The sequence below is a fragment of the Marmota monax genome, unplaced genomic scaffold (genome assembly GCF_021218885.2).
Source record: "Marmota monax isolate L192 unplaced genomic scaffold, Marmota_monax_Labrador192_F-V1.1 WCK01_AAM20220418_F8-fsc00077, whole genome shotgun sequence".
In the NCBI taxonomy this organism is placed as follows: domain Eukaryota; kingdom Metazoa; phylum Chordata; class Mammalia; order Rodentia; family Sciuridae; genus Marmota; species Marmota monax.
In genome coordinates, this window is record NW_026694610.1 from 3,148,968 (window position 1) to 3,160,302 (window position 11,335).

The 11,335-nt window shown below is 36.2% G+C and overlaps 1 protein-coding gene across 8 annotated transcripts in view; it reads right to left on the minus strand.

The window, feature by feature from the left end:
* Positions 1 to 4,815, minus strand: part of Spef2 (sperm flagellar 2) — a 188,934-nt gene extending 184,119 nt beyond the window's left edge. For all 8 annotated transcript variants that reach the window (XR_009224705.1, XM_058572081.1, XM_058572080.1 and 5 more), the window contains exon 1: positions 4,670 to 4,815. Coding sequence is in view for 7 of the 8 variants with exons in the window: in XM_058572081.1 (XP_058428064.1) it covers positions 4,670 to 4,727 (58 nt within the window). In the remaining variant the exon portion in view is untranslated. The remainder of the gene's footprint in view (positions 1 to 4,669) is intronic.
* Positions 4,816 to 11,335: the final 6,520 nt, after the last annotated feature.

Consider the following 11,335-nt stretch of genomic DNA (forward strand, 5'->3'; position numbering starts at 1 on the left):
TGAAAAATAAAATCATAATCCATTTCCTTTGAAACGGCATAGCATATTAATAAGGCAATTCTGATATGGATAAAATAGAGGTGCTGGTATTAAGATAAAAAATGGACAGTAAGCACATTTTCTTGTCTGGGTAGGTTTACGACAAATAAACAAATATAAAAAAAAATCCATCTGTAGTTTTTTACACATAAGACACTTCAGATTTATTGTGTGCTACATTAGCAAAACTGAGTACAATAAGAGAAGAATATAGCAAATGATGACATATGGTAAAAAATGAAAAGAAGAAACAAGAAAGAATGCATGCAAGACATTTGATAAGAAAAAGATGAATAAAAAGCATACAAGCTAAGAATCTACAGATTAATATAAGAGAATGGAAAGAGATAAGAAGCCAAATAAAGAGGGAGAGAATAAGGAAGTTGTTGGGGAGAGCGAAACCATAAGAAAAAAATGAAAGCTCATTTTCCTCCTTTGATATATCATGTTTTTCTTCCAACTAAAGTTCACAGAATAACACAACTAATTTCATGGGAGCTACTTCCATAAATTAATTTGTACGAATAAGTGGAATTTCCTATGGGTCAGAAGTGGCAGGTTGACTCATGGATAATGAACAATGACTATATATAAGAAATAAATAAACCATAGACGCCCACTGACAATCTTCATCCTGAGCCCAAAATGATTTTTCATTTTGGGATTAAAGTCATTTAGCAATAATTCAACCTTGTTTCTGGTCTTCCAAGCTATGTGGTCCCTATCACTTAAGTTTGTTTTTGCTAAAATCTTTGATGTGTGCCTCTCTGTCAGGTCTACATTAGGCTGGAGCAGCAGGTGAAATGGTCCATGTGCTTCTCCATTAACATGGTACCAAGCCATCTCAAGAAAAGCACTTACAGTCATCCATGTTCCACATGGTAATGAGGAACAGGTAGGCTCCAGAGAAAAGAATCTGTTTGTCTCCTTGCTAACTTATAAGCCACTTGATCTTGATTATATAACCATCCTTCCTCATTTGTAAAAGAGGGACAGTGATGGGCTTCACCTCATGAGTTGTTTTGAGAAGTAAATGAGAGATTGTGTATAAGTTGCTCAGCACAATGCCAGGTCCATATTTAAGTGCTCGGTGACAATTTTTATTGTTATTATTACCATCTTCTAATTCATGAAAGCAGGTCATATTAATTGTACAATTTGTAAAGTCAATAACAGACCATCAATGACTACAGTACAAACATACTTGTTTAAACAGTATTCCAATATTCAGGAATATTTGACATTGTCTTCAGATGCAGGCCCGCTCTTATGGCAAGGAAGGATATAACACCCTCTTCCACTCTGGGCAAGCACCTGTAATCAGTTGATTTCTACAACAAAATATTTAAATTCACATTCAGTGGGATAAGTAAAGACTAACCAACCTCACAGTTTTTTCTGCTAAGGTCTACTCTATTAATTTCTAGTGAACAGAAGCCAAGTTTTAATTTTCTTTTTTAAAAAAATGCTGCTAAATTAGCTAGGAAATATCAAAGTCTGTTGCTTTTGATCAGAAGCAATATATTTTCTAATGACCCTAAGAGCTTAAGGAAAAGAAAATGTGTGGTTCAATGACACTTGGCTAGAAGAGGAATGGACCAAAAGGCAGGAAACCTAGCTTCCCAGCTGCACAGCCTTAAACAAAGTTCTCAATATCTCTCTTCCATTTTTACACCTGACAAAGAAGAATTAATGATGTCTGTCTCAGTCTATTGTCTGTTGCTGGAACAAAACACACAGACTGGATAATTTACTAAAAATATTTTTTCTTCATAGTTCTAGAGACTAAAAAGTTTAAGGTATCTAGAGACTAAAGAGTGTCAAGGTATTGACATCTGCCAAGGGCCTTCTTGGTCTACAACGACATGACAGAAGGCGGAAGAGCAAGTGAGTGCTTGATACAGAGGGGAAGGGGGACAAACTGATCCATGTATCAGGAGCTACTCTAGCAATAATTAGCCCACTCCTGTCCTGATGGCCTTAACTCTTCACAAGGGCTGAGCCCTCCGGATTTCAACACCTCACTAAGATCAGTGGAATAGAGGAAGGGAATTGAGTGGACTGGAGGAAGGATGGGAAAAGGGAAGACAGGTAGAGCAAATCTGACCTACCATTCCTATGTACATATGTGAATATACCACAGTGAATCTCACCTTTGGGTGGTACTAAATTTAAAAAAAATCATAAGTAAGTAGAAAGATCAGTATGGAAGGGAACATGGAATGGAAGAGGGGAGAGAAAGGAGAAGTACTGGGGTTTAAGTTAGAGCAAATTATATTCCATGATTTTATAATCATGTCAAAATGAATCCTAATATTATATATAACTAAAAGGAACCAATAAAATTTTTTTAAAAAAAATAAAAGGAATGCACATTTCATGAATCATAAAAAAATATGTCTAGGTCAGAAAAAGTGTGAAATAAATAAAATATTAGCTTGATTTTGGAGTCATTTTGATAATCTGTAATTTGTGATTGTAAATAAGCAATCTGATTTATAAATTCAATCTTCTCCTGAGTGCCCCAGGGCACCAAGTTCATGTATCATGTTCATATCATTTGCCAGAATAAGTTATACTGCTGTTCTTCTTTCCATTAGAAATTGGTGACGTGACTAGAAAATAATGCTTAGATGTATATGTTAATGAAATACCTTAGAATACAAAAATGTCACTCAATGCAAAAAATACATCTGGAATTCAATAATTAATTTTATAGTAAAATTAGCATAAGGAATATTACTGAAAGAAATATGAAAAATGTAATTTTACTTAGAAATTCCTTAGAATTCATTTAGAAATTTGCTTAAAGTAACAAAATGGAACTTCTGAAATCACAAAGTTCAACATTAAAGAATCCAAGGTGACATCAAGATGAAGAAATCTAAAATAATATGGTACTTTTTCCTCTTATGTACTCTCATTTAATAAACAATTATTAAGTGTCCATTATGTAACAAGTGCTATATGAGGCACTATATATATTGCCTGTAAAAAGTTGAAATAATGTTTATTGAACATCTATCAGATACTAAGAAGTCTGGTATATGTTTTCCATTTACAGTTTCATTTGAGACCCTCTCAAATATACAATAGTTATTATTTTTCACTGAGTGTAAAATGTGAGACCGAAAGATTATTAATTCTTACTTTGGATACTATAATAGCAAGACTTAGCAATACTTAATTTTTTTGAACCCAATTTTCTCTTTATTGCTCCTTCGATACTATTGATAATATGTCTAAAATGACAGAATCATTTAAAATATGCGTGAAAAAAGTATTTACAATTTAAAATATATCCATATCCAGAATCCAAGATAATATAGACTGTTTTGTATAACCATCCTTACAAAGGCTCTGACTTCTATAGTACATGGAATTTGAAGGTATCTATTTATGGTTCGAGAATGTTCAGTTATGATATTCTCATGCTCGTTTTCTCTTATGGTGAGTTCACAGGAATTGTTTTAAAAAGGCAGTGTTTATTCTTGAACATAAGTGACCATTCTTAAAGAATTGTTCAGCAAATCTTTCAGTAACATTTCACTTGCTTATTTTTCATTATAAATTGAATTTTTGAATTCCAGGTGTAATTTTGTACTGATCAACTTTTTGTTTTCCAAAATATTTCATTAATGTATACATCTAAGCATTGTTTTCTAGGAAAATGGTCTGTTTAAATCTAACTCACTGAAGATTATTAGCTTTGGTTACATAGATTGGAATCTACAGGTGACCTAAGGTTGAGCATGCATCACAACCCACTGGTAGCAAATTGACAGTGATGCAAGAGTTCGTCTGGGAAAACAGAATGAAGGTGATTGCACTGAAAACCTTCTTTCCAAGAAAAAAAAAATACCACCTTAAAATGAATTCCCACTAAATAAACAACAAAGAGGAAGAGACGTGTAATACTGCAATGGAATTATTTGATTGTTACTGGTTTGGGGGTGTGTAAATTGCCTCTGAGGTTAGGAGTTTGTTTGAGGTTAGGAGTTTGTTTTTTGGTAACTTCATGTTTACAATAAAATCAGGCTGGTAAATTAGGGAAGAGCAAATAGTAGCCAGAAATAGCTAAGTATGTAAATTTTCAGCTTAAAATTTCCAAAAGTGATAAATGTTAACTATTCCACATTAACCCATTGCACATACACTTTCCCCTGATGAGAGGTTAAACGTGCAAAATCCAATTGGATCCATTTATACATAGAGAAAACACACTCAGAGAAGGCAATTTAATTAATCCACAGAATTTCCTATTCCATTGGCCTGTCAGCACACCATGCTTCTGATGTTGTGAAGGAGGCAATGTCAGGGTTAGACTGCTGAGACCAGCATAGGAGCCTTCCCTAAACTACCTTTGATTGCTTAGAAACACACAGTAGGTCAGAAACTGTGGTGCTGGGCCCACAGTGCTGATAGGAAACTCAGGAGTAGCAGAGTGGGGTATGTAAAAAGGCCAGCTGGGGTGAACTGTGGGGCAGCTGGGGACAGAGTTGGGACAGTGCGGAGGGGGCGGAGCGCTGCGAGAGTGCAGGTGCCCACCTGCGCAGCTGGAGCTCCGCCCGCCACCTTCCACCAGCTAGTTTCGCTCGGCGCCCGCTCGCCCTCGCCCATGGGCACTCACTCACGGTCCGGGACAACTTCAAATCTTGGTTGAGCCACTGACAGAGGATCTCAGACATGGCTCGCCCGCGCTTTGGACCTCAAGCAGGTGCTAGAAACTCTCCAGGAACCAGACTCTCTGGCTCGCGTCTTTCTGTTGCTCAGGGCAACCTGTTGCTAAGGAAGCGTCTCCAGGGTAGAGCCAGGTGACAAGTTCATGAAGAGGGGGCGCAGAGCACAGCAGCAGGAGACAGAAATCGTGGCCCGCCCCCTGCTGGCGGGTAAGACCTGAGCGTGCACACGAAATAGCAGGAGGCTGCTAAGGGTCAGCTAGCAATTATAAAACGAAATAAAAGGTTTCTTTTTAAAAGTGTTACCTGTCATTTGAATTATGTATCTTTCTCTTCTGTAAAAAAAAAAATCAAGTGTGGACTGCAAAGAGTTATTCTGAGATCACAAGCTGGATTGCAGAGTGGTGCTGTGTACTGAAATACAATTTGTTGGGGAAAAAGCAAAAACAAAAACCTTATGCTTTAAAAAATTATTGGAGACTTTTTTCATAATTGGAATTTTTGCACTATCAATTATGTCCAAGCTTGTAACTAGATATGACTGGGTCCTGACGTCTTTTTGAGCTGACTAGCTCTTTCATTTGGGGGGGGGGGAGAAATAAACAAACTACTTAACCTCTTGAACTTGTTTTCTTATCTGTAGAATAAGAAGGTTAATATTTGTTTCATAAAGTTGTGAGGATTAAATGAAAAATACACATATTAATGCCTGGCACATTGTAGAAGTCAGCATATGTTTCTTTCTTTTTCCTAAGGCTATGTGAATTTTTGCATTTTATTACTAGTTGGCTGAATTTTTAGTAGCTTAGAATTGATTATAGTATTTCAAAGCTTTTGAGGCAATTATTTCATATAGCTGATTTGATTTGATTTAAGAATAATGCAATATTTCTTCATAAATAGATATTCATAGGCATAGATTTTTTAAAACATTCTTAATTGGTCCTTCACCTGCCTTACATTCATCTCTTCATTTCTACTTCTCATCACTTTAGATCATTCTATTATCTCTCCTCAGCATGTTTTACAATGACGTTGCTCACTTGCCATTGATTGATGCAAAAAAATATTTGTCCTCATGACCACAATAATCATTAGTCTGGGTTTCCTTGCTTTTTCTTCTCTGGTCTATCCTGTGCAACACATACAATTGATATCCTTAAAACCCTATTCTATTCCTATACTCACTTTAGTGAATTGCACTAGAGCATTGTTTACTTTCATGCAGAAAATGGAATTCCTTTGGTGGGTCACTGAAGAATCCTTAAGTGAAATAGTACCAGATAAACTTGAATAAAAAGTATCAGAGGACATTGCATGTAATAAGGCTAAATATATGGAAGGAATAAATATTTGAGGGAAGGAAGAGCATCTTTGCTCTATTTGGGCGATTGTACATACTTGTGTGTATGTGTGTGTATATATATATATATATATATATATATATATATATATATATATATATATAAATATATATATATAAAATATATTATATATATATTATATATGCCTATATGGGGGAAATTATTTCTTATCATGAGTCATAGTCAATAAAATTCCAAAGCCACTGTCCTGGAGGATGAAGACCTTATTGAAAGTTATTTATGATCTATCCTCACTCCAATCCTAACCATACACCAATCTTGTTCATATTTCTTTCCCAGGTCCCAACTTTTCTACCTTAACACTGGTCTTCCATCCTCCTTCTGCAAAAAGAGAAGTTTCTTTCCTGAAGTCAATCCTGTCTGTTCTTCAGGGTCTGATTTATCAGCCACCACCTTCACTGAGCCTCCTCTTCCCCTCCTCCATTCTTCCAATCCCACCTGTCTTCTGAAAGCTCAAAATAAGTGCTTTCCCTTTAGCTCTCATTCCAGACCCCGAACTCTTTCTAATTGCCCACAGCTTGGCCAGAAACTCAGTTTTGCAATCTTCATAATGTATTTCTCAACTCTTTCAAATGAGTGCTGATTTGAGCTCCAAGAAGAGGAGATAACTTCAGCTCTTGATTTTATGGCAAACAATATTGTGAAATTTCAATTCCATTTCAAAATTCTTAGTCGTTTTTACCCTGAAGCAGATAGATTCTTTGGGGTCTTATTTTCAATGTCTGTGTGGTTTGTCTTATATATGGATTGCATCTTTTTCAGGTAAACATTTAAATTTCCAGTCTTAGAAAGTAATTGGGTTTAAAATAAAATCAAGTTAAAAGACAAATTCAAAATTTTATTTCATATGAGAAAAATTGAATCACATGTTCTACAATTGAAGAAGATAAGCCAAAATTTATCAGAATTCTTTTTCTAATTTCTTATTTCCCCATGCTGAATAGTCATAGGATCTAAATTTGTATTAAGTCTATTAAGTTTAAGCTAAATTTATATTTTATCTGTTAAATTTTGAGCCCTAAGTTTATGTCTGAGCCCTAAATTTATGTCCCTGCTCTAACAAAGAAATTAAGCATAACAGTGAATCCTCTCGGCTTTGATGACTACAATCAAATTATTTTTATACCAATGCCAAACTTGTGCAGATAGAGTGCCCATCTTATCTCTCTCACAGATTATACTTCTGAGAAAACTGAATCTCTGTTTGTGCCAAGTGTCACAATCAACTCCATTGTACTTTATCACTAAGAAACACTTTCCAGAGAATCAATGTTTGGATGAGTTAAGAAATCCTGAGAATCACTGTTCTCTGTATTTCACTCTTGATATTTCTTTATTATGATTTTGATATCCTATATGTATTCAGCAATTCATTCTATATTTCCGAATAATTGTGAGACTATTTTTAAATTTCATCTTGCTGTTTCTCCCGCCTTAGAAATCTGTAATTTTCCTTCATTTCCTATTAAGATTATAGGCAGGCCTTTCAGTTATTCCATAATTCTATTATTTTCTATTTGGTGAACCTTTATAATTCTGCATATTCATCAAAAATGACAATGGATCATGCTAATTCCTGGCTTTCTTCTTTCTGTCCAGTTGGACCAAAGCTGGTTCAAATTGAAATTCTTTCTGGAAATTATCATTGAAAGGCCCCCTTCCTCTCAACTTCAGTTGGCTGAGGTGCCCCAGTAAAATCTGAGATATGCGAATATGTGTTTTTAATTTTCATGTACCCCAAATTTGGCGCTGTGCTTGCCAAAAGGGTCATTCAAGAAGTGCTGTCACATGAATGAGTGCAGCCAACAGGACTTTTAACATGCACCTCTCATTTTACCATCTGCGTATTATGTTGTATGTTGATTATTCTTTGGTGTCATGGGCTGGATCCAATTCCTTTGTATGTAGGAGAATGACCATCACAAAAGGACATGGGAACTGCTTCTTCCTACAGCTTGCTTCTAGTTATGGCCTGATGGAAGAGGTGTATCACATTTTTCATTCCCTAACTATCAACTGTAAAGCTGAGGGGAAAAAAGCATCTTTTCAGGTACCGGATGGGTAGTGCACACTCATCTCAGCTTTCTCAAAGAAATGAACACCAGACAGAACAAAGGTCTTGTGTGGAGGAAATTAAGATTGTAATATGAGGCTGATCGAAGTTCTGGATAGAATAATGGTGTCGCAGTCTGGCTGGGCACAATTCAGGAGCCACTTGTTAAAAGAAACGAACTTTATTTTTAGAACACACACACCAAACCACACAGCTCTTCAGGAAAACCTTCAGAGCCCAACTGCCACCACCGGCTTCCCACAAGCCTCTCAACCTCCCCCACTTCTCCTGATCTTTAGGCCGATTGGCTGGGTCACATGGGCGGAGCCAAAAAAAGTCCCCCAATGAGCAGCTCTGTGGTCTGAAAGAGTGGGGAAACAGCCCAATGAGCATCACCGCAGAGGAGCCAATCAGCAGTTGGCAGCTAGACGTTTGCTGGGGCCCCTTCGGCTGTGGCTCTCAACATCTCCCCCTTTCTGTTTAAACAACAAGCATGTGGCTTAGGGACCGTGCCTGCCTTAGGTTGTCCAATAGTACATATGGTCCTTACCCATCATCAGATGAGCTGACCTCAAGGCGTCAGCCTCCTGTCTTAGGTTGGTACCATTGCAATTGGATCTTACTTGTCATTGACTACCAGTCCAGCATATAACCACACCTGTGGATAGGTCTTTGTACCAGCGGGGGGCTGAGGTTCTTTGCCTCACCTCTGTTGGCCCCCAAATTTTAGCTGAACGACCATGACAAGCAGAAGGGAGGAAGATACACCAAGCCAATTGACGGCTCCTTTTGGAAAAATTGTACCACCGATGACACCATCAGCAAAAATACCCCAACACTACCACAAGTCACTGCACCAACAGATAGTTCACAATGCATACAAGTGAGTTCACAATGCATACAAGTGATACATAGTCCAGGCAAGTTCTGCAAGCAGTTCAGTGATGGCAATTGCAGAGGCTGTAGATTGGTTTTATCTTTGTCTTCACCGGCACTGGGATGAAGATAGGAATTCTGGCAATAATGGCTAAAGAAAAAAATTATGTAACATTCCAGAAGGCACTAAAAGAAAACAATTTTCTGAACAATTTACATTATCTTGAACAGAATTATTAAATATAATGAAAAGGAAAGGTGAAAGTAAACAAACAGATCTGTTAACTTCCTTTTTTGTTCACATATTAAAACAATCCTCAACAGCTGTTTACCCAATTTAAATTAAACCATTTAAATCACGTGAATAAAAAAAAAATATTTGGATCCATTTTTTCATGAGCGTTCATCATATATGATATATGGACATATGTACATACAAACATACAACATAAAACACAAGTGTGCACACATACAAGTGTGCACACATACAACACATAACATAATAGTAAAGACTTTATAACTTTTAACGGGTGAAATCTCAATTGCAATGTTTAAAAACTCTATAGTCAAAAAATAGAACTGATCAGCAAAACATTAACCTAGATCTGTATGAGCTCAAAAAACAAAATAGAACTTCATGATGTGGGAAAGAGTAATAATAAAATAGATATTGAAAAAAGCATCCTGGTTCTGTCGCAGATGTAAGAATAGCCAAACTGGAGTTTTGGATATCAGTTGTTATGGATTTGAGCCAAATCATCTTCTTTTTGGTCTGTAGAAATCGCTTTAGTTAATCTTTCTGGAATCCAAATTGGCTGCTGTTCTCCCTGTGGAAAAACACAAACAGACCCCCGACTCCAGACAATTACTGGGTCAGGACCTTTCCATTGTCCTGTTAGAATATCCTTCCAAAGTACCTTGGGCTTATGTACATTTTTTGGACACATATGCCTTTCCGCAGCACTAAGACCTGATGAATCCAAATTTTAAAAGTTTAGAGTAAAGAGTGTTATTTTAAGTTTATCTTTGGGGGATATATACCCCTTTACAATTCCCTCTTTTTGCTTTAATAAGTACATTTTAATAGTTTGATGAGCTCTTTCAACTATTCCTTGTCCCTGTGGATTGTATGGGATTCCTGTTATATAAATAATGCCAAGTGATGAGCAAAATTGTTTAAAAGAGGTAGAAGTATAACCAGGGGCATTATCTGTTTTTAACTGTTTTGGAATGCCCACAGTGGCAAAATTTTGTAAGCAATGAGCTATAATATCTTTGTTTTTTTCTCCGGCATGAAGGGAGCCCATCAAAAATCCGGAAGAAGTATCAACTGTAACATGCAAATATTTTAATTTTCCAAATTCTGGCAAGTGTGTGACATCCATCTGCCAAATATGGTTAGGTATCAATCCTCTAAGGATTGACTCCAAGATTAACTTGTGGTAAAAAGGTCACACACAATTTTGACATTGTTTTATCATTTGTCTAGCTTGTTCCTTAGTTATTTTAAAACGCTTTTGTAAAGTATTAGCATTGACATGGAACTTTTTATGAAAATTTGTAGCTTCTTCTAGTGTAGAGAAAATATGTATGTCATGTGTAGTTTTATCTGCTAAATCATTGCCCAAACTAAAGGCTCCAGGCAATCCTGTATGTGCCCTGATATGTCCTATAAAGAATGGATCTTTTCTGTCCCAGATTAGACTTTGTAGAGTGGAAAGCAAAGAGAAAACAGTAGAGGAAGGGGAAATCCTACCAGCATCTTCAAGGGATACTATAGCATTAACTATATACTGACTATCAGAAAATAAATTAAATACAGAATCTTTAAACATCACAAAAGCTTATAATACTGCATTAAGCTCTACCTTTTGAGCTGATTGCTTGGGTACTAAAAATGTAAAAGTTTGATCAGGTGTAACTATTGCTGCTGTACCATTATTTGACCCATCAGTGAATGTATTTGGAGCATTCATGATAGGTGTTTTTCTTGTCATTTTTGGAAAAATTACAGGATGCAATGACCAAAAAGACAATAAAGGATTAGATGGTAAGTGGTTGTCAAATGAAACATTAGATTTGCACATGATTATTGCCCAAGTATTTAACTCATTAGCTAACTCATTAATTTGATCCATAGTATATGGAGTAATAATTTTATTGGGGGAAATTCCAAACACTCCCTTTGCTGCTTTTATTCCTTTGAGTATTAATTGTCCTACAGCCTCAGGATACCTAGTAAGAATAGTATTAGGAGAATAAGATAAATGTATCCATAATAATGGACCTTCTTGTCAAAATAC